This window comes from Calypte anna, chromosome 2 (genome assembly GCF_003957555.1).
Source record: "Calypte anna isolate BGI_N300 chromosome 2, bCalAnn1_v1.p, whole genome shotgun sequence".
NCBI classification, from domain to species: Eukaryota; Metazoa; Chordata; class Aves; order Apodiformes; family Trochilidae; genus Calypte; species Calypte anna.
Genome location: NC_044245.1, coordinates 118,589,779 through 118,613,309, shown reverse-complemented (window position 1 = coordinate 118,613,309; position 23,531 = coordinate 118,589,779). Strand labels below are relative to the sequence as shown.

Here is a 23,531-nt window from a genome sequence, read left to right as displayed (position 1 = left end):
ATTTCTTACATGCATTCACTGTAGCAAATAGAAAAATTAGGGATACATGATCTCATGGAACACTTTTCACACTAAAGCATCCTAAAGGTGCTTTTCAAATGTTTGCCATGATCCCACACAGAAAGCTTCCTATAGCTTTATTTAACACTGATGTAGCCTTTGTTAGGAGGAAATATAATTGCATTTTTGTCAGTTTCTCAGAAACATTAGATTATGTAGTAGCTGAGAAGGCTTTTTAGTAGGTAGTATGTACAGAACACTCAGTTTAGCAGAAGAAATTCTGTAAAGGTAAGGACTGGCTCCATTTATTCTCATGGGCTCTGGAGTAAATTTTGGTAAACAATTTACCAGAAGCAAGAATGTTTTGCTGCAGAATGTAATTATTTAAGTTCATTCATACTGACTGTAATAAGCTTCAGTCGGGCAAATGTTTATTTCTGTTTTCTGCTTCATTATAAAAGATGTTATTCTGAGCATGTAGAAGTACATAGGACCAGATGGCAACGGTGCTTGTAGTTTTTAACATGATTATGACATATCTGCTCTGTCTCAGATTCCCTCAAAATTGTGGGCTACATGAAAACATTTTTCATGTGTTCTTAAGTATCTATAATACAGGAAGCTCAAATGGCCAAGAAAAAATGGTGGGTTATTTTTGTTTTTTTTTTTAAAAAAACTTGGTGGAGATGTTTATATAGAAAGTTGAAAGTATCACCATAGAAGATTTAACACTCTTTTGTGGATAGAAGCTTTATGGTTCCATCTGTCAAAACTTTTAATTAAAACTTTGAATTATAATACATTAAATAAACATTTTAATTAAGTAATGTTTTAATAAGTATTCACTTGTGACTTTACCTACATAGGACAGAAGGGCATTTTTGGAAAACTGCAGACACTGACTGTCACAGGAAATCATCAGGATTTTGTAACACGGCACAATAATTTTCAAGCACCATTTCAGTCTAGTTAGTGTTGGAGTTCTCTTGTGCTTGGCACTACTGTCAAAGGGTCTTACTGAGTAGTTCTTGCCTTATTTCTAATTTATTTGGTTTTATGCTGGTATTGTTCTGTAGCTGAAACTTCTGTTCAACTCTTTGAAAAACACAGCTTTTCCCGTCAATTCTTTTAGACACATAGGTAAGCATGTACCATGACCAATCTGAAGTGATCTTTTGGAATGGGGACATTTGAAAAAACTCAGCTGTAAGCATTCTTTCCGTCTTCCCAGTACCAGTACCTGAAGCTTCCCAGTATCAGTACCTACATGTAGGACTGGAGAACTGGGATCATGTCCATAGGTCTCTGCAGTGAAGTAATGATCCACGTTAATGGATCCCAGTGCAGGATCAAGGACCTTGGCTGTGTATTGTATTACAGGCATTTAAATCTTACTATTTTAGGTGACCTTCTAAGTCAGGATACTACTGTTTCAGGAGCTGTGATTAATCTTGTCACAGATTGTGGAGAAAAAGCTAGAATTTCAACTCAGCATCAATCGGTTTGCTCAGTTCAGGGTACTCGCTGTAAAGAGCCAGTAGAGAATTCTCCTGGTAGGGAAACTCCTACTGAAATCTGCCTCAGATTAGGGATGGAGACAAGAAAAGTGATATTGAGGACCTCTAGTCTACTATGTGTAATGTGGTGTGTGTACTAAAGGACCTCACAGAGCATATTTTAACATTGCCTGTCAGATACAATTGGCCTTCATCAGCCATCCTGTGGGAAAGGTGCTTCTCTCCCAGTAGCTCTTGTTTTGTATTCAAAGTGTTGGAGAGATCCAGGCTAAAAAGTGATTTATTTGATGTGATCTCATCCCCACCCATCCTGAATAGTCTGATTTTTTTTTTTTTTCTTTCAGGAAAGGAAAGTTGTTTTGAGCGAATAATTCAAAGATTTGGAAGAAAAGTAGTGTATGTTGTTATAGGGGATGGTGTTGAAGAAGAACAAGGTGCAAAAAAGGTAATGACCTTTCAGTACGGGTTGATTTCAAGAGTCTGAAAACAAAATTTTCTTTTCTCCAACATAGGGCAGCATGCATTGATATTTGGGGTTTGTATCTTTGCTTTATGCAATATGTTTTGACCATATCTTGTAGAAAGCTGAAGCTGCATAAAGCTGTAGATAATAATTTGCCCTGTTGTTCTGCAAAAAGCACTTGAAGCTACCTATGTACATTTAATGCATTTCAAAAAGGAGCCAGAAAATGGGCCCTCAGCTTTTGTGCCAAGACCTAATAGTTCTGTTTTCATTGGTATCCCAAAACACCACATAGGATGTTATGAATATAAGCAAAAAAAATGACAATTCTTGCTGATCAAAAGCAGTGTGCTATTTAGCTATGTGAAATATGAATATGTCACACCTTGAAATAGGATTTAGGACTGGAGTAGGTATACATAAATTCCAGTTTTCTTGTAAGTCCATAATTTGGATTCTGTGTTCAGGTAACTACTTGTGGCTTTGTTCTGCATTCATAACCTCAGTTAACTGAGCAGTGGATAATATCTGACTGTGTCTGTATTATTTTTTGCTTTCCTCTGGGAAGAAGGGAAAAAAAAAAATCACTTTTTTTTTTTTTTTTTTTTCCCAGCGTGGAGTAAGTTCCACGAAAAGCCACACTTCCCACTGACAGTGGCAGTATTCCTAGTCTTGCTATTCCACTCAAGTACAGCAGATAAGGAGTCTTTGCTTGGAGGAAAAGGCATAATAATGGCTTTTTGAACAATAGGGAGAAAGAGTAGGAAAACAGGCCCTTCTGTTCTTGCTTCCTTTTACAGGTAAATTGTTTTTAACACAGCTGCTTTTTTTACCACGAAACTCTGTGCTATTTCTGTGTCTGTTTCCACTGTAACTTTCTAAATCAGAGAAGTGAAACTAATTAGTTTGCATGGTGTTTTAACAACCATTGACTGGGTTTGCTTCATGAAATCTGGGGTTTGTGCCCCCAGAGCACTGCGGGTAGGATCCCAGCTCGTCCCGGCACTTTGCAGAGTCTCAGTTTCATATATCCCTTTGGCGGCCTGACGGGAACAGTTTGCTCCTTTCTCCTTCAGAAATGCCTTTCATCTTTGCAGAGAAATGTTTTCCCGCTGTAAATGATTACATTTTAAAAGCTGCATTTAAGATCAGGGGGGGAAAAAAAAAAATTCTTCTCTTTGTTCCTTTTCTGTTGCTCGGTGAAATAGTGTTGTATATGATAATGGCAGGAGTAGTCCTGTCAGTAACTTTATCTAATTCAATGCTTTTTTCAACAGGAAACATGATTCAGAAAAGCATAAGAAAAAGCCTTTCCAGTCACTAAGAGGAGTAGCAGTATAGAAAGTTCTTTTGTGCCATTACTTCTATGTATTCTTTCTTGGTGGAAGGAATTTTCAGATTCAAAGCATGTTAGATGCTCTGGATTAAATTATCTCCTGCAGCAATGTCAGAGAAGTCAGCAAGTAGACCAGCGGCCCTGCCTTTCTGCAGAAACTATTAATTTGATTAAGGAAAATGCTTCTGTGATTCTTGTCTTGCTTCTTACTCCACCAAAAAAGAAAACACCATTTCACACCATGAAAGCAGGGTTTGCCTTTTAAGTTTTGGTGCTCAGATTTAGCAAGAGCAAGAACCACACAGTGCCTCACAGGATGAGGAGCTGCTCGCAACCCAGATGTTGCTTTTTTTGTTATCTGCTCCTTAAGGTTTTTTAGGGTTGTTAGGAGTATGTATGGGAACACACCAAAATGCATAGTGTGCTTTAGTTTGAGACATATACCCTGTCTAAGGAATAAGTGGCATCACTGTGTTAGAAAGCAGTAAAAGCCCAGATCTTCTCTGGAGAGTGTGCAAACTACATAGGAGATTTACCCTAGCAAAAATACCCAAAGCCCATCAAAGCAAAGTGGCATAACTGCCTCATGATGTACCTCACGGCCTTGTTTATCCTCTGAACCTTGTTAGCTGACTCCTTCCTACCTTTCCTCTCATCGACACATTTGGTTATGTGGTGTTCTCAGGGCAGGGACAGCTTTTGTGTTATCCCCTTGCACAACAGTTTGCTGAAAGAGTTTGGCCTGTAGTATATGTACATTTCTTTATACTACTTAGAGTATAAATAGCACACCCTTCTTTAAATACCTCGTCATTGATTATATGTAAACTATGATGAGCATTTATAAGTAAGCATATAAATTCAAACATATATAAATTGACAGATTTTTTTGTTCTGTGTTCATTTAGTGAAAAGAGTTGAACATCCAGCTTAGGAGGAAAGAAAGTTAAGTTTTGTTGTTAAAAATAATTTATTCATCATAAAGCAAAACTTTCATGTCCTTCATTCATAGAAAATTTAGAGCCAATACAACCATAAGAAAATAAAGGACACATTTAAAACTTTTTTTTGTCATTGTAAAAATTCAATAATAGAAATATTTTTATGCTGTTTAAAAGATCATTCCTCTTTTGAGAAACATTTTTAGGATAAGACTGTTTTTTCATAAAATGCCTCTTTAAGTGCATGAAAATATAAACAATTCACTGAGGACACTGCACAGTCTTACATTTCATGTAGCATGGGACAAGCCATGGTATCAACACCTTTCTGTAGCTGCCACTTCCAGCAAAATATTTTATAAGACAATTAAAATTCTTGGGACTTTTAAATAACAGACTGAGGAATAATTTTACTCTTCTGGATCAGTTCAGCATGCAGCCAATGTGGCTGTAACACTGGGGTTCACGTGGAGGTTGCTACCTTCAGATCAGCTTCCCTGGGAAAAGATGGAGAGGGCAAAGGAAAGGGAGAAGGAGGGGAGGGAAGTGGAGAGGAGAGGAGAGAGGAAACCAGCGTGAGAGCCAAGGAGTGCTCGGAATTGCTGCCAACATCGCTGTGGGTGCTGTGGGGATCAGAGCGCCCAAGTGCCACTGCAGTATGCAGAAAAGTTTCTGGGGTTTTCTGCCAGAGACTCCATTGTCTTGGTATTTTGTTCTGCTTTGCTTTGTTTTGTTTTGGGGTTTTTGTTTGTTTGTTTGTTTGTTGTGTTTTGGTTTGTTTGAGCTCATCTTTTGCCTTTGGAGACACAGTCGGCAAATAGTCATAAAGCAGAAAAAACCCCAGCTCCTGAGTTTTCTACTTAGGAGAATCCTCCAAAGGATTTCTAATCTGGGAGAGACAAAGGAGCAGGCTCTCTGCACTAAGGAGCTGGATTTTACATCAGGTGATTCAGGAGAGGCTGAGCAAATTGACTTCTCCCTTTGTCTCCAAAACAGTCATGCTGCCTCGGAGGGAAACTGGGAGGAAAAATCATAAATCTTCGTGGAGCAATAAATAGAATATAAATGGGTATCCAATATGCCACTGCTTTTAAGCTCGCAGTCACACTGTGCTGGTTTGGGATAGGAAGTAAAGACAACTGCTTAGCAAATCTGGCAGGAACGCAACAAAAATACTGTGAAAGATGACAGAAACTCATGAGCTTTCTGTTCAAATCCGTCACAAATCTCAGGAGTAAGATTTTTGTATGAATATGTACTCTTTTAAGGGAAGGAGGATAGTCTGCATTTTTCAGCATTGCCATCAAAAATTACTTTGTTTTGCATGTGTGTTAATAGAAACACTCAATTTTGTTGAACAAAATAGTTTTGTTCTTTTAGGAGATACACACTGGAAAATGATATTGCTTCTATTTCAGAAACAAAATACCTTATTTTTTAAAGTTATTTAATAATAGTAGAATAATTAAATTTACCGAATAAACTATTTCACTTTTCAGGCTTTTAATACCAGAACTAGATTTAAAACTGCTGCCATGTTTCATTTCAAAATTTCACTTCAAAACAGAGGTTCGTGTTTACTTTGAAGATACTGAAATAGTACATGAAATCAGTCTATGCATATTCCTCCAGTGGGCAAGAACAGCTTTCTTTTAGTTTCATTAGATACTAATGCATCCAGTTACACAGCCTGTTCATTAGCTGCTAGCATTTGTCATCCATTCTCCCACAGCAGCAAATGAAATATTAGCATTTTTCAGTGTGCTCAGGATTGAAGACACATCCTGTACAGGACATGTGTACTAAGTATTGGCAGGAACGTCTTTCTAAAGGCAATATTTTGTAAATACACAGACAAATTCCTGCTTGGTCATTCAGCAAGAAAAAATATACTTCTGTCTCATGGGTTTGTTGCCGTTTTTGACACAGCTGAATAGTTGTGGGTAAATGGGGCATGTTAATACAGGACTAGTGTATATACGATTTTATAGGATAATTTCATTACTTTAAATGTTTTAATTCTTTATAAACATTTATTATCTCAGATCAGGTGAAAGTTACTGCATGTGCCCTGTGAACACACACACACACGTACACGGACACTTACGTGTGTGAGACTGTGTGTACATAGACAAACATATACATATGTATATAGATCTGTATCAGGTTTGTTCTCCCTCCTCTTAGCTATGAAGGCTGCACTGTAGGGTGAGACTGATAGAGATCTGAGTCGGCCACGTTCTGTTGTGCAGAGAGCTCCAGTGCAGATTCCAGCCCCATGCAGCCGCTGCGTTCCTGGCATCCTTTATTTCTTAGGAGTGTGTGTGCTGCTGGTCTTTTAACCTATATGCAGGATAGCTGAATATAACTGTCATCCTGAGGCTTACACAACCACTTTGTTTTCATGGGACTCTCCAGAATCATTCCACAGCTCATTCCTGTAACTACATGGAGTAAATGAAGGTTTACTTCTTTTGCAGACAGACATGGAAAAAAAGCAGGGGACACATAAATGAATTTGAAATAGAAAAATATAGCCAAAATAATGAACACTTAAAGTTTTGGTTTAAAATCTGACCATAAACAGCTGAGGGTAATCTAAAACTTGATATTGCATATGGGCATGTAGCAAGAATTGCTGTGATTTGATTTAGCAGAAGCTAAACCTTCTGTTAAATCAATCAGAGTCTTTAACTGCCCTAGCTGCCTGGTGTGTGTATGCTCTGTGATGCTGAGATTGTTACTAGGGAAGCAGTATAATGCTGGAGCTTCATGAAGTGGGAGCTGGAAGCCAAGAATTTATTACTACAATTCTCCCTATTCATTAGTTTCCTGCACGACCTTGGAGGGTGTCCATGTCATTGACTCTTGGCTTCTGCAGAGACACTATGTAAAGGCAGGTGTCCACCAAACCCTTCACCACATCTTAGGTATGCTTTTACACCTTCCTGACCTGGTGGTTGAGGCCGCCAAGCTAACTAAGAGAAACAGGAAGATTTGGCTGGCTGGCAGAGACTGCAGGGTAGGTCCAATCTGACAGGGGGCTGGTGAGAGAAGAGGGAAACTGCAGTCAAGCAAGAAGGAAGCAGCTGCCTGCCAAGTGCAGGTAGCCGGCAAACACTGCTGCAGGCACAAACCTGTCCCTATTTGTCCTTGATGCCATACCTCTATTAGATGTTATAAATTCTGCAGGAAGATGTCATAGCCTAAATAAGAGAGAGGTGCACAGAAACTTGTGGAGCATCTAGAGAGCAGCATGATTATAATTTTTTATTTCATTTTGCTCTTGCTGGTTCATTTCTTGAACGCAGTGCAAGAAACAAATCTTTATGAAAACTTTGAATTGGAAAGCAGCAATATCTTGTCTGATAGAGTGCAGGGGATACTCTATCTGTAACAGGGATGACCCTGGGATGTGGAGTTGTAACTGAGTGAGCTAATTATATTTTATTTCTGTTGCTGGTGGAGGATGGAAAAAGTACAGTGGAAGTCTAGATTGGAGATGTAGAAATAGCAAGTGTAATAGCCAGCGTATAACACGTCCTTTTTGAGGAAAAAAACCTGTAAAAGTGTTCTGGTAATATCACAAGTGTTTTTTCCAACAACATCTTGTCTCTGAATTATTCTATCTGCTTGTTTCATTCAATCCACAAGCAGTTATTGATCATGCATTTTTCTCCAAGCTAAAACATAGTCATCTGTTTCGCATGGCTTTGTAATGATCTAGAGCTAAGAAAAGTGGAATGGAAACTATTCCAATGGTGTTTCCTTGTGGGTTGTTTTATTTTTTTCCTGAAGAAATGTCTTGGCTCTAAAAGCTAGGCATATGCTGTATATGGCATTTGTTGATGCATCCATATTAGGTTTTAATTTAGATGAGGAGTGTCATATTGAAGCAGACCTTCCAGTTAGTCTTTCTCACTGTGTTTTGGTCAACATCCTGCACTAGTTTTAGTGTGGGGGAAGCCACAAAAGGAACCACAAACATTTCTTTTGGATATAACTAACGAGCAATATGTTAGCCAAGTGCCACACTTTTTCCTAGATGGCAGACCAGAGCTCTTCTGAAGTGAAAACTCTGAAACACAGGCACTGGATGCTCTGCACCACCTCTTTCAATCTGTGCTCCCTCTAATTATGGAACTTCACTTGCTAACACTTGTCCTTCACTGGCTGCAGATTTTCCAGATGTGTTACCGTGCTCCCTTACTGATCATATACAATTCTTTAGTCTTGCTTATTAATATTAGTTAATTCAATGTTATGTTTCCTGACTCTTACCAGAGCAGCAGTTTATTGTTCCTTAACGGTTGCTGTTTGACTTCAGAGAGATTTGCTGCTGCTTATATGGCTAACTTTCTTTTAAACCTCTGCTTTATCCTATAAATTCAACCCAATTCCTCATCACATCATTAGGTGGGTTGAAGCACCGTTCTTCTAAAACAAAACAGGTTTTTGCCTGATCTTCTAAAGACAAATTTATGATAGACCCTGTGCTAGTGTGTTTGCCTTCTGAGAAGGATATAAGTTAAAATTATAGGCTTTTAAGTAAACATGGAAGTGAAAACAGAGTTTCATGTTGTTTTCAAAACTGTTCTCAAAATTTGAGAAGTGAATGAAAAAAAGAGGTCAGCATAAAAGTGATGACCAGAAGAGATGGAGTTTTGCCACTGATTTCAGTAGAATTAGGAACTTAGGAGGTGCTGAAGGATGATGAAGAAAGCTCTGACAAGTTGTGGATAAAATGCTTCAGGAACTCTAAAGCTATTGTGAAAATAAATTGCTTGTGGTTTGCCTCCTAAAGAGGCCAGAACACAAGCTGACCCAGTGAGAAGGTGAACATGACCATGGTCGCCTTCAAAACATTGTTGAATCGAAATGATTTTCCCATGAGATTTACAGAGTATTTTCCTGATGAAAGCTGATATTTATTTATTTGTGAACAATTTCTTGCTGATACTATAATCATGGTTTTATAATACTGGTTTACTGTAAAAGATAGTTCTGAAACAGATTTTTACCCTTCATGGATGAGGTAACGTGTGCTTTTTTTCCTGGTATTTGTGTTTTTGCTTTATTCAGGTTCTTTGCAAATGTATTTATGCTCCAGACAGATTTTATTACAGCTAATAGGAAAAAAATACAAATTTATTTTAAAATTGCCCCATATGGAAAAGATGTTTTAAGATCAGTGCTAACAATGAGCAATGTTATACAAACCACTGGGATACAATTCCACTCAAACTGATGTGAGCAACACACGAGCTATTCTGAATCATCATGCCTGTGTTGTTAACTCTCCTGCCAGGGATAGATACACAAGGAACCAACACATTTTGATAGAAAATAATACTTTCATTCCCTTTATTTTTTATTTTTTAATCAAGTTCTGTTCACTTCCCTAAACTACCTCATGCTTCATGTATAGGTTGTTTTTCTTAAATTTTTTCTAGAAATTATGATTTGCTATGCAATGTGCTCAAATCTGCTATTCTTAAAAGAGATGAGAAACCCCTCCCTTCTGATCTATTGACATGTTTGCCTTTGCCCCTGTTGGTAAATAGAATTTGTATTATAGAGAATTTATTCTGAACGGGTGGGTCAGAGAAAACAGAGATAAACATGAAGGCCTCAAGGTTTTAAGAGCTCATTTCCTCTCCTCATAGTGTGTCCTTATCCTTGCAAAAGACAATGGGTGGGTCTAAATACCAGAATGCTTGGGTTATTTTTACATGTTGCCTGTGCTGTTCACAGCATGCTATGCCATTTTGGAGGATCTCAAGCCACTCTGACCTTATGGCCCTTCACCATGCCTTGGAACTGGAGTACTTGTAGCAGCTCAACAGCACTTTGAAACCCCAGAGCCTCCTTCTGCCCGTGGACAGGATGCCTGTGTCTTGTGTCAGCATTGGACTACAGAACTTTGTGATTTCAAGATGTTGACGTACAGCTGCAATTGGTCTTAACCCTTGCCCTTTCTGTAAATGGAGGAGCATGTCTTTTTCTTCAGAACAGCTGTTGACTCTGGTACAACAAAATAAGCCATGCAAATATTCGTCAAACAACTCATCTTTACCGTATTTGCTACCAAAAAGAAATAGAGGAGGAAAAATTTAAAAAAAAAAAATTAAATAAAAGGTTCATACCTGTGAAGAAAATACAAGGACCTACAGATGCTTTGTAGTTTTTAGACTCTTCGATGTGACACACACCGTTTCTTCAACACAGCAAACCTGATTGCACAATGAAGACTGAGATTTTTCAAAATACCAGTGGAGTAATTTTCTTGTGAAGAAGGTTTACTTTTTGGTTTCTCATACCCAGGGTACTCTGTACATCTTTACTTATTTATGAACAGACTATATTTTGACATCATGTAACTGAGGATATGTATAATAGGATTAAAGGCTATTATAAGCCTTTGCCTTATGGTACAGCAACTACTTTTGATTTTAGCACATTACAGAGTAGTTTAAAATATGTCTAATTTAAACTAATAGGTACATCACTGAGACAATCATGTACAGGAAGAATTTTTTGTGTAAATTTGTAATAATGAATGATTCTTTTACATATTGTTAAGGTAAATGCTATTGAAAGATAGTAATGCCTTGTCGGTGAAGAATGAGGCCGCGTGTGCACAAACTGTTGTGCAGTGCCTTATCAATGTGTTGGATATAAATATGTAGATAATGGATTTTTTTAGATAAATTTGTCAAGACCAAAAGCATGGATGTCAAGTGTCAATAAGAATTGGGTTTTGTTCTTCTCAGCTCTTTCTGTACCTTCTTCTCTCACCTGTTCAGATTATGAAAAGATTGATTTCTTTCCCCCTGCAAAGGAAATACAGAGAAAACATAACTGAAGATGAGTTCTTTATCTTCTGTTTTCTCTTTCAAAGCTAAAATATTAACCTTTTTTTTGAAGTATTGAAAAATGAATTATCAGATTAATTCCAGAAAAAAATAAAGAGAGAACACAAATATATTTTAAGACATGAGTTAAACTGGAATCTTGGTACTGAATAGTTTTTGTCTCATCCAAAACTGAAGGAAACTATCATCACCATTATTTTTAGAAATTAGAAATGGGAATATTTTGAAGAAATTGAACAATTAAACATTGAAGGTTTTAAACCCTCTTCCACCAGGAGTCAGATTTTCCCAAGATTTAACATCCATTGCCGGCAATGGAAATACAGAAATAGTTATTGCCAAGGAGTTCAAATTTGCTTTTCTCTACACCCATTTACAGGACAAACCTCGACTGTGTCTGTCTGTGACTTGTGACTTTTCTAATCTTGAAGGCCATGAGCTTCTTGGTCAGATAAACTGTTAGTCTAACTTTTGGGCTTGAAATATACCAATTCCCTTTACCCAATTTACATCTCTTCATTAAAAAGAAGCCTCAGCTTTGTTGGTTCATTCTTCTGCTTTTCCTCATTTTCTTTTGCTAAAAACACCAGCCTTGAAACAGCTACCTGCAAAGCTACAAAGCACCAATGTAGCTACACAACACCACCTTTCTCTATTGGAGGAATCATATTGCTGCTAGAATTCAATGTTTGTGGATTGCTTTATTACCAACAGAGAGGTTTTTATCCTACCAAGACTTGCACATGTGCTTTACTTTACTGAGTATGAGTGGTGGAATTCATGCAGTACTCACATACGTACATAAAGCACATTGCGAGTAGTTTTTAGAATTGAGACTATAATTAGCCTCTTTTTTTCCTCAAGAAAAGTAGATAATGATGGGGGCTTGGTTGTCTCTTTTTTTCTCTTTTTTTTTTTTTTTTTTGGCTCTTTTCAATTTTTAGTCACTTGTGGGCTGAAAAAAAGCAGTTTATCTGGGCCTTACTGTACAAAAAGCGTGTTGTGTCCACAATTGTGTACAGAATTTTTCTTCCTTAATTTTGTTTTAAATTAATAAAATTGATTTGTGAACGTATTAAGCAATTGTCTTGTATGCAAGTCTATGATGTTTCTGCCCTCTAGGTTGGGAATGAAGAGACACCTCTCAAAAAAAAAAATTGCATCTAGTTTACAGAAGGCTGAGTTAGACAGCAATTATTTTGCTTGGCAGGAGCTAGAGAAGGTCAGTGCATAACTGGGACTTGGATCATGGTCTCCTGGATATGTGTGTAAGTGACCCACAGAAATAAGTGCCTGAACTTGAGGTGCCACAGTGCCTCTGGATGTCATCAAAAGCAACCCAATGTGCTGAATGGATTAATCCTAGTGTTCAGGCATCTCACTCAGGGCTACAAGCAAGTCTTCCATCCTCTGAAGATCTACAGGCCTGAATGTCTCTGAGGATTCCAGACTGGTATTTATCTTTTTCAAGCATGGAGCACCCTTTAAATTGAGGGAAGAATAGCAGTGCCCACCATTTCATAGCAGACACTTAATTGTAGACCCATGAAGTACTAGTCCAGGATCTGGGCTTGATTAGCTCTTCTGAGGAGAGGGATGGGCATGTTTAAACCCACACCTCACCTTCCACAAGTTTATGCTAATTAACAACTTTTAGACTAATCTGGCCAAGAAACATCCTCTACTCCTCCTCGTATTGCTGTATCACCCTTCACAAAGGGTTTTGTTTAGAATTCAGTGAACAAAAGAGTGAGTATGGCTGCATTGAAGGGCAAAATAGGATCAGCCAGGAAGAGAAAATGTCTCTATTAACCATGAATTATTGTTTTGCAGTGGATAGTGAAGAGGAGCCCTTTTTGCTCCTATGCCTGTGAGTGAGAGCTTTGAATGGAGGCTGGTGGGCACTCACACTCACTTTCTGGTCTAGCAAGACTTGAGTTTTGTTGCTGTATTGTGGTACAGCATCAAAAAGAAGAGGTGGACAGTGCTGCCAGCTAAGAAAGGCATGGCTTAGGCAAGTATGGATTTGTGTCTTCTCAGAGAGAAAAGGGTCTAAGTCAGCATAAACTCTTTTTTAATTGCCCATTTATAACAGTAGTGACCAAAAGAAGTGCATTGTACCCATCGTCTGCATGACACAGAATTGACTGATGTATGCAATATTTTCTGAATAGCTTAATCCTACTGACATCTGAGGTATTGGAAGTGCCTGGCAAGTTGGGTGCTTAGGAGACTAACAAAAATACGTGTCTACTTTCCAACTCTGATGCTCCTGGGACTGAGCTGGGAACTAAGACTGGATATATGTAAAGAGATGAAACAACTAAATCCAAATAACTCTTAACTTTACATACCACTGTATATGATAAATTTAGGTGAGAAATAGGGTGATAGTTTATTTTAAAGTCTGCCAAAATCTCACTTCAGATAACTTCATTTTTTTCTGTGTCTAGCCTTTAGCATTTCCCTCAGTCCACTGGAAGAGGAAATTAACCTGCATAAAAGGCTGTGGGAAACAAAGCTGTAGTACTACCAACCTACCTGTGTGAAACACTTTTCCTTTCTTGTATCTTCTGTGCTTTCACTTTTCGTTCACCAAATGTTTGCTTGGGTTTTGTTCCAATGTAGGCCATTCTTTGGCAGTGCTGGTTGCAAGATCTCCAGTGCCACTGTGTGTGAGGGACTCAGTTTCATTGTGCCACCAGGTACCAGCAATTGTCTTCTAAAAGGAAAGGGCTTACCCTCAGAAGGCTCAAAGTGGAGTTTTCTATGCTACAAAAAAACTGAATAAATTCTTCGAAGCAGTAGAACTATGGAGCAAGAATAGTGGCTATAATTTCATGAGGTTTTGCAGTTTTACAGTTCTGCAGATGATTATTAGCAAAGCCTATGACTGTTGCTGGGTTTTGTGATTACTTAGGAGAGGTCTTTTGGAGATTGAAATACCCTTTTCAGCTGGCCACACTTTAAAAAGCCACCTCTAAAGTTATCTCCTCCCCTCAATGCTCTGAATGCAGTGCTCAGGTGTGCTTCTGCCACTGCTTGTGTCAATGCCCTGTCTGTTCTATTGAACTAATTTTGGAGGATTTGGTGTTTAGGCTGGTGGATGATCACAATGTTTTAAAGACCTCATCTTTCAACATTGATTCTGATCCCAAAAGCAGACCTTAAAGCAAGTACATGAAATTGCAAGTGTTGCTTAGCTCAAAACATTTGCTTCCAGAACCCTGGAAGGTCTGTAGCTAAGCATTATCTGATATTACTGATGGAGGGTATGTAACCTAAATATTCTACACATTGTTCTACAGAATCAGCTCCTTTGATGCATGAATACACATACTCATATTTTTAAAAATTGCCTCAGGTCCTTCATCTATTTTAAACTTTTGCATCTTAAAATGATTATATGTACAGTAGTACTGCTGGTTTTGAGGCAAAAGAAGCCAGATGCAATATATTAATTCTCCTGTAATCAATTAGAGCATTTACTTTACAGTGGTAAATCACAGTAGCAGCTTGACAAACTTTTGCTTATAATCTGAAGATGAAATTGAGCTTTTTGTTTATATTTCCATCCCTTTCTTTTAAAGCTGATAACCTAACAAATGCAAGAAAAAACCCAAGGCTAGCTAAGGAACTGCTTCTGTGTATTTGGCACCTGCATGGAAGTTGAATGCTCAGAATTAACTTATGTCTGTTTTCAGTACAGCACCAATTGCAGTCTGCTGCAATAGGCAGACTTTTGAAGTCAGTGATTTCTTTCCTGAGCCTCTTAGTACTCAGAAAGTTAATTCTTTTTTAAGGAACAGCCAGCATATGAAGACCCTACTAAAATAGAAATCTTTTGAGACAACAAGGGTTCCTGTAGAGTGAAGGGCATCATGTTATGACGTAGGTAGCTCATAAGCTTGGGGCCTGCCATTCATCATATCAGTACCACTTGAAGTTTCCATTTCCTAGATGCTCACTGGTAATAATATTCATCTGCAATAGCTTTAGTTCTCAGAATAAAATGCATCAAAATCATTAGAGGTCAGGAAAGTAAAATTAGTCATTATTATCTTTCATGTCTGGAAAGCATGCTCAGTGAGTAGTATCTTCGCCTCAAAAATGCTTCCAAACCAAAACATTAAAATACTGTTACAAATTCTCCTTTGCCTTTTCAAATTTGTTTCTCACAATGTTGTGATTCTTGAATTCTGCCCTGCAAAACAAGTAGAGGATGGGTGTCCAGGGATATGTTGCTTTGTGTCATACACCAAGGCAGAGGCACAGTCCTGCCCCAATTTCTTCTGTTCTCTGTCAATAGCCAGGCTGCACAGAAGCCACTTTTGCCATTCTCTTTTTAGGCAGGGACTGTCTCTAAAAAACCCCATCACTCTCTCTTGTGCCAGTGAAGGACTAGAAGAAAAAGGGAAAAAACTGGGGAAAACAGTCAGCTCTAAAAAAAAAAAAAGGGAGAAATGTCAGAGTTGCAAGGCTCCAAGGCTCCAAAGAGTGTCTGTAAATAACCAGAGAGGCTCTGAGCAGAGCACTCAGCAATCCCAGCTGGCCCTCCAGCAGGGAAGTGGTGGGACACGGGATGGGTGAGAGGCCTCACAGACCCTCAGCAACCCTATCCCACCAGTAGCATGGTGTGGATGGACAGGTAGGCCACAGAAAGGAGGACAAGGACCCATTAAAACTTCAGGTGGGCCTCAGATTAGGACAGTGGAAATCAAGAGGAGACTGGTTGCTGTCTTTGTTCTGGTTCCTCCTGAACATCCTTCTCTGTCCCCATGCAGCATGACTGCAAGAGAAAACACCCCTTACTCTCATTCTCCAACAGAGACATGAGAGATAACAAACTCTTACTTTTGCCTACCCAAATCATCCTTCTTTTTAGCTGTTTGTCAGCATTTTGTTTTATGTTTGGCCAAATACTACTTCACATTCTGATACACTGGGGAAAAATGTATTTTTCATTTTGTACTCTACATTGCAATTTCTGGTTTTTGAGTGCCTATTAGACCTGCTAAGAGTGCTAGAGTAACCGCATATGGTAAACAAAAGATTTTAATTTTTCCAAAGGCACATACAGCTCTGCCAGCTCTCATGGAAGCCACATAATATTGCCAACTAACACCTTGTGGAAGTCAGCCCAAGGCACAAGTTAGGATGTTATTAGTGATCTGCCCTTTCCATTGCCTCACTGCCACTGGCAGTCATTTTGCTGGGAAGAAGTATTTGTGGCTTGGGTTTTGTTTCTCACCCCCTCTTCAAAATCTTTTGCATGGACTGCTGACTACGGCTCCCTGAAGGGTTGGCCTTTGACCCTCTGCTATTTCCAGTCTTATGTATGGATGCAGCATTATTTATACTGCCTCATTTTCTTCATTGCCAACTCATGTCAGAATTGACATGGAAGTGAGATGAGATCTAGAGATTGCATTAAACTGAATAGCTGGGACTGCAGAGACATGAGATGTAATGTAGAGGAGGTGGAGAGTGGCTAGAAAGGGAAAGAAAAAAAGTAATTTGATTTGAAAAATGTGAGATAATAAATCTGAGGAAAAATAATCCAAAGCAAGGAGTGGGGAAGAATGATGAGTTGTCCAGTACGGGGTGAAATAACTTCATGTTTAGGAAAGAAGGTTTCATTTCTTGGCTCTGCCACAAAATGAACCAGGCATTTGGTACCACAGTCCAAAAAAGGACTCAGACTGAATAAAGCTAAATGTGGCTGTGTCTGGCCTCAACCAGCACTAAAGAAGGTGGTGTGAGGTGCCCCATGTCCTGCACGGCTCCTGCTGCTCACCCTCTCTACAGAACTGTGGTTATTAGAGACCACTGGCACAGCATAGAGGTGACTTTAATCACAGAATCACAGAATGTTAGGGGTTGGAAGGGACCTCTGGAGATCATATAATCCAACCCCCCTGCCAGAGCAGATTCACCTAGAGGATGATGTCCAGGAAGATTTTGAATATCTCCAGGGACAGAAGTTCCACAACCCCTGTAGGCAGCTTGTTCCAGTGCTCTGTTACCCTTACAGTAAAGAAGTTTTTTCCTTATCTTTACATTGAACCTCCCATGTTCCACTATCTTTGTACCTGTCATTGGACACCACTGAAAAGACTCTGGACCCATCCTCCTGACACCTGCCCTTCAGATACTTACAAGCATTAAAGAGATCCTCCCTCTCAGTCTCCTGTTCTCCAGGCTGAACAGACCCACTTCTCTCAGCCTTTCCTTGCATGGCAGGTGCTCTAGTCCCCTGATCATCTTAGTGGCTCTGCACTGGACTCTTCGCAGTAGTTCTTGATATTTCATGAACCAGGGAGCCCAGAATTGGATGCAGTATTCCAGATGGGGCCTCACCAGGGCAGAGTAGAGGGGAAGGATAACTTCCCTTGACCTGTCTACCACACTCCTCTTGCTGCACCTCATTATGCCATTGGCATTCTTGGCCACAAGGGCATATTGCTGGCTCATGGCCACCCTGTTGTCCACCAGGACACCCAGGTCTTCTTTCACAAAGCTGCTTTCTAGCAGGCCTGTCTATATCATGCTGAATGGCAGCACAGCCCTCTGGTGCCTCAGCCATCCCTCCCAGTTTTTTGTCATCAGCAGACTTGCTGAGGATAAACCCTTTCCCTTCATCCAGGTCATTGATGAATATATGGAACAGGACTGGACCCAGTACTGGCCCCTGGGGAACACCACATTCAAGTCTGTGTTCACAGAATCACCGAATCAGATGGGTTGGAAGGGAACTCTGAGATCATCAGGTCCAACTCTTCATCCGCTACCACCATGGTTACCAGACCATGGCACTGAGTGCCACATCCCGTCTCTTCTTAAAAACCTCCAGGGATGGAGAATCCACTACCTCCCTGGACAGCCCATTCCAATGCCTGATCACCCTCTCTGTAAATAATTTTTTCCTAAAGTCTAACCTAAACCTCCCCTGGCAGAGCTTAAGTCCATGCCCTCTTGTCTTGCTGATAGCTGCCTGGGAAAAGAGACCAACCCCCCCCCGTCTACACCCTCCTTTCAGGGAGTTGTAGAGAGTGATGAGATCTCCCCTGAGCCTCCTCTTCTCCAGGATGAACACCCCCAGCTCCCTCAGCCCTTCCTCACAGGACTTGTTCCTCATAGGACTTTCAACAGTATCCAGAACATTGTGCTGGACTCCCAGGAAGCTGTCTGCTGTTAATATTTATGGAGAGTAAGAGGATTTTTGTGGAAGCAGAAGACAGAGCAAGCATGCAGACTCTCAGAGAATCATGCAAGAATAGTGTTTGTAGAGCAAGAACACTTTGTTTCTGTGTAGCTGCTTAATGCAAAAACCAGAAGGTCTGGGGATCTGGCACTTTGCTTATGGCTTCTGTCTCTGAGGCGTGCTTACACCTCTGAATTAGAGTTGTGCCCTTTGCTCTTCTCAACAAAATCCATTGGGTGGAGTAAAACAGATTCAGCAGGAGGGAGGGACAATACCTGTTTTCCCTCCTCTCTGGAGTAAACAAAAGCAATTCTCAGTACAAAGATAGGAAATTTAATAGAAACAAAACCATTGCATTCTCTTTTAACCTAATAAACACTATAATTCCAGAAGGGACTATTACCCTTGAATTAAATTGATGTTCCAGCTCCTAAATCTATCTATGCAGTCATTATTTATATATGACTCACTAAACATTCAGTAGAGCCTCTCTGTCATACATACCAGAGGTCTACTCATTTGCCATTTGGTACTTGTCATTAATTTGGGGTTACAGGAGTTTAGTCCAGTAGTATCTCCACTACTGAGCAGGTGAATCTTTAGGACAGCTCCTGCTATCTTAGAAAATTAGAGTTCAAGATCTGATTAAAAAGGCTGAGATTCATTCCTAGTAACAGCCTTCCTGGAGTTCTTTTGTTTTAAGACAGAAAGGATTTGAATAGGAATTGAAAAACCTCCTGAACTATATACTTAGTTCTCTAGAAGACACAGTAGTAGTTAAACCTGCAATATCCCTTTTAAATGGCAGTTGCACAGAAGAAAATACATTCTTGTGTGAAATTGGCAATCCTTTTTTGTGTTCTTACAATCCAGCTGAACTCCATCCTTCTTTAATCTTTTGGGGTGGCTATTCTCAAATGTTTGCTCTTATACCATTTAATTCCTCTCCCCATTGCTCCAGTTGCTGCGTGAACCATCAAGTCTAAGGATTTTACTGAGGGTCTTTGGGCATTTCCCTGCGGTAAACCATGGTCATACCTTCTTGGGAATGCAGGTGCTCTTTTTATGCCATTGTCTGTTCTTGCTTAAGATAGGACACAGGCTACTATATTTGCATGTTAGATGACAGGTGAGAAGCTTAGGTTTTGAGCTATTGTTTTTAATTTTTTTTCTTACATATAAACAGAATTGGAATTAATTTCCAGTGGCTATAAATTTAATTCTATTGAAATACAAGACCAAATTTCCATCAAAACTAGAACAGAAGCTGCCTATTAAAAATCCCAGACATTGGGTCACCCATTGGCTTCTATAAAAGCTATGGACATCTGTGCAGATCTGTAACTGTAGCAGACTCTGAAAGCTTACTAGCGTTTTTGCTCAATATTTACTCTTTTTTCCCATTAGGAATAGAAACGAGACAAATCTGATGATTGCTATGGCAACCCCAAGCCAGAACTTTTTTTGAAGACTTTCATTTGGTTCCTGAACCTTGTTTTGCTTGGGAATGTGGTTTGATGCTAATTCCTCCTTCCTGCTGAGCAGTCCAAGGGCTGAGCTGGGCTGCAGGTGATGTGAGAAAATGCTGACCTTGTGCCTTTTTTTGTTTGCTTATTTGGGGTTTTTGTTTTGTTTTGTTTTGCTTTGACCACCTTCTCACCCAGTGAAGAGCTGATCCTGTTCTTGCCATTTAAAGTTCTCTCTACTGGGTGAAATGTCCTCCTCCATATTCCATGATATTCCAATGTTTTAAACATCGACATATGAGACAGAAGCTATTTAATACTTCCATAATAAACTATAATACATTTCCTTCTGTTCTGAGATGGAGAATACTGTACCTGAAATATGCAGGAAAAAAGTTACAGATCAGATACTAATATTTTCCACAGGCTTCTAATTACTCTTTCATCTGCACCAAATATAGCTTGATGTTCAAACCTTGTGCAGGTCTCTGGCAGGAATTTGAATGGCTATGTTGCCCCTGGTCAAGTTTCTAAAAACCCATCCTAGTGATTTTGAAAACATGCTGGCAAAAGGATTCTGTTCCACAAGACTCTGGTTTAATTCTTAGACAGTGGCTTTCTGCTGAATATTTGTGGTATCATTCTGAAGTGCGGAAGCACATGGAATTTCTAAACCCTCAGTTTCCTGGTGGAAATAGTTCTGGACAAATGGTTTTACCAGCCAGATGACAAACTAATTGCTAATAATTTGGAAGAAAAAAAAAAATCTTACTTGAAATTATGACTTAACTGTATTGTAAAAGGAGTCTACTGTAGAATGTTTCATTGTGTAGCATAAATCTGATGAGCTATGAATGCTGCTTTCAAATCAGTCTGCTAATAAGGCTTTATTTGACATGTAGGTGAGATTCATAAATTTGTGTTCATTCAGAGGCATAAAGCATAGGGAGATTTTTGGCTCTCATACATGGAAAAAATAATTTAATCCACTTCTTTCTAACTGAAGAGGGAAAATAGACCCTCTTCAATCACACTTTGAAGCAAAAATGAGGGCCATCTGCAGTCTGAGATTAAACCCAATTATTCCCATAATTCAGTGGAGAGACTGAGATTTGGATTTTGGCCCTTTGATTAAATAACCCACCTGAATAACCAAATGACATTGGTTTGCATCTATGAGAGGGTAATTAAGTGAGATAAGCTGACCAAGATGCAGTATGTTTTTGGCTGAACTGGTATGTGAACATGATAAAATATATGTAAAAAGCATGCCCCAGTTCTCTAGCCTATGTCTTTCTATACCCAGTCACTTGGATTTCACTCCCAGCATCAACTCTACCACTAGTATCAGTGTGGATATGGGAAATTCCCAAATGGACCCAGGGCCACCACGTGTCCTTCCCACCCATCTTCTGAGAGACTCTGTTTTTAACTTCCATTTCTGCAGAAATCAGTATTTTAGCCACCAATCACATTCATATTCAGTTATACCAGTTGTGTGACATGACAAGTCAGGAAGCAGAAGCAGCAGCATGTGTGTCTTCTTCATCCTCAACATGGCATATGCAGGCAGTGCTGTGCCATGGCTGGGTTCAAGCTATGATATATACAGCCTTTATTTTGTTTATCTGCAGAGTACATTCCTCAGGTCCATTGATCTTGGTTGTTTGGAATGAGATCATATTAATTCCCTATGTTCACAGCCAGTGTAGTAATGCTGCAAGAATGTGAACTGTGAAATGGCAGAGCTGTGGCTTCTTGTCTTGGCACACTGACCCTTCTACACAGGTTGGGTTCCTGCTTATTAAATTCAAGTTAAGTCACTGAGTCACATGCCAGGTCTTCATGTCTCATTCTTTTTATATCTTCACATGAAAGAGACTTTCATCTTCTGTTTCATCTTCATGTTCAGCATTTTCCAAAGGTAACCTGGGTAAGATAAATGAAATACCGTGTGTTTATGTCTATGTCTTGAACAAAGGCTCTGTTTCTAACTCATCACAATACTCCTTAACCACAGCATGCAAAATTTAAGTCTCTCTAAACAATGTCAAGAGGAAACAATTGCATTGCCTATAAAAAAAATTAATAACTTCATCTCCAAAACACAAATTAAACACACTGAAAGCATGCTTTCAGTGATATAGCCAATGAAAATAGCAGTCAGACTATAATTAACTCTGACATCTTCATATATCCTGGTAAACCTACAGAGGTTTGTAGTTTTCTCTGCTGTAGAAAGAATAAATTGAAAGGCACAGCTATGATGTGAAATTACTCACCTAAAAGTTGAACCCATGCAACTGTGTCATTTTATTTATCCCTGAACACTGGTGTCTTTTCTGCCAGAACTCCCCAAGTCTTCAACTCTGTAGCACAGACAGCAAATCCTAAAGACCCATGATTTAGTAACACTAATTGGCACAGCTTCTGAAAAAGACCAAAGATACAAAAACACCAAATAGGATAATGGTAAAAGCCTCTGCCCACAAACCAAACTTGTGGTCTCTGCAACTTTGCTGTGGCATTTCAGCTAGCCAGATGCTGACTACATCAGTCTGCAAATATTCTGATATTCCTTCATTTAAGAGTTGTTGAGGATTCCTGGTAGATAACATCCATTCTGGATCTTTAAAAGTAAAATAAAACATAGTGTTAAGATAGGATTAAAGGTAGCAAAAGAAATAAATGGCTTTTGTTGAACAACATTACTGATGGAAAACCAGCAATCATTACTCATCTCCCAGAAACTAAAACATGGGCAGCAGTTTGGGAAAAAGACTCAGCCAAGCTAGGAGAAATGTTCTGGATAAAAAGCATGTTGCATGACATGAAAGCACCTGTCTTTAAGTTTAGAGCTCAGATTTTCTGAAATACCTTGTAATAGTTTGTCTGGTGCTAAACCCATCTCTCTTCAGAGTGGGAAGGAGAGTAGGCAGCGCTTCACAGCAGGAGCAGCCAGGCTCATCCAACTGCAGCAATGCCAGGGATGAGCCTCTCCTGAAGGGATCACGGATCTTCACTTGTGTCTCTGCTGTACTTGCCTGAGCCCCTACATAGCTAGCGCTAGAATACTGTGCAGAGTTGTACAGCACATGTATCCCCTAGACACTACTCTAGGTCACATAGAGAGGGCAAAGCATGAATATAGCCAGGAGCAAAAGACTCCTATTCTTATCAATTGTTGCCCTCCAATCAATGCACATCGTGGAAAAACACATTTTAGTTTGAGCTGATATCTTTTGTGAGTCAACAGTAGTGCACTGGAAGAAGAACAAGAACTTAATGCAGCTCTGGTATCCTGGATGTTAGCATTATATTTTCTGATTCCTCATGTCACTCTTAATGAGTGACTTATCAACCCTATCTGACATCTCTTATCTCTTAGTGAAGAGAATATCATGTACAAACTGGACACTGGCATGACTACAGTTACAAAGCACTGTGCATTTCTGAGATACAAAAAAGGTCATATATTTTCAGTGATGCCAGTATTTCACTGTATGTGCATTTCCATTCTAGTTGTGTGTTTTTTCTATTTTGTTTACTCCCATGATCCCAATAGATCAACCAGATGTCCTGATGTTTGTGAGACAGCCCAACTCCTTCTTCTTAACCTCCTTGTCCTCCTCCTCCTCCTCATGATGAATATCCATGTTCCTTGAGAGTGTGCCATTGTGGCCACCTCTGGCTTTCCTTGGGGTGTGTAGGGTGGAATAAAACATAAAA

At 39.3% G+C, this 23,531-nt stretch overlaps 1 protein-coding gene and 1 long non-coding RNA gene across 2 annotated transcripts in view; one reads left to right on the top strand and one right to left on the bottom strand.

Annotated features, from left to right (window-relative positions):
- Positions 1–10,368, top strand: part of EYA1 (EYA transcriptional coactivator and phosphatase 1) — an 89,623-nt gene extending 79,255 nt beyond the window's left edge. Inside the window, exons 18-19 of the mRNA XM_030445856.1 lie at positions 1,862–1,962; positions 10,012–10,368. Coding sequence (XP_030301716.1) covers positions 1,862–1,962; positions 10,012–10,092 — 182 coding nt within the window. The 3' untranslated portion in view covers positions 10,093–10,368. The remainder of the gene's footprint in view (positions 1–1,861; positions 1,963–10,011) is intronic.
- Positions 10,369–20,427: 10,059 nt separating this feature from the next.
- Positions 20,428–22,933, bottom strand: LOC115597911. Its single transcript, XR_003987248.1, has 3 exons — positions 22,680–22,933; positions 22,085–22,232; positions 20,428–21,731 (listed from the first exon to the last, which is right to left on the bottom strand). It is a non-coding gene; the product is annotated as an uncharacterized LOC115597911 (long non-coding RNA).
- Positions 22,934–23,531: the final 598 nt, after the last annotated feature.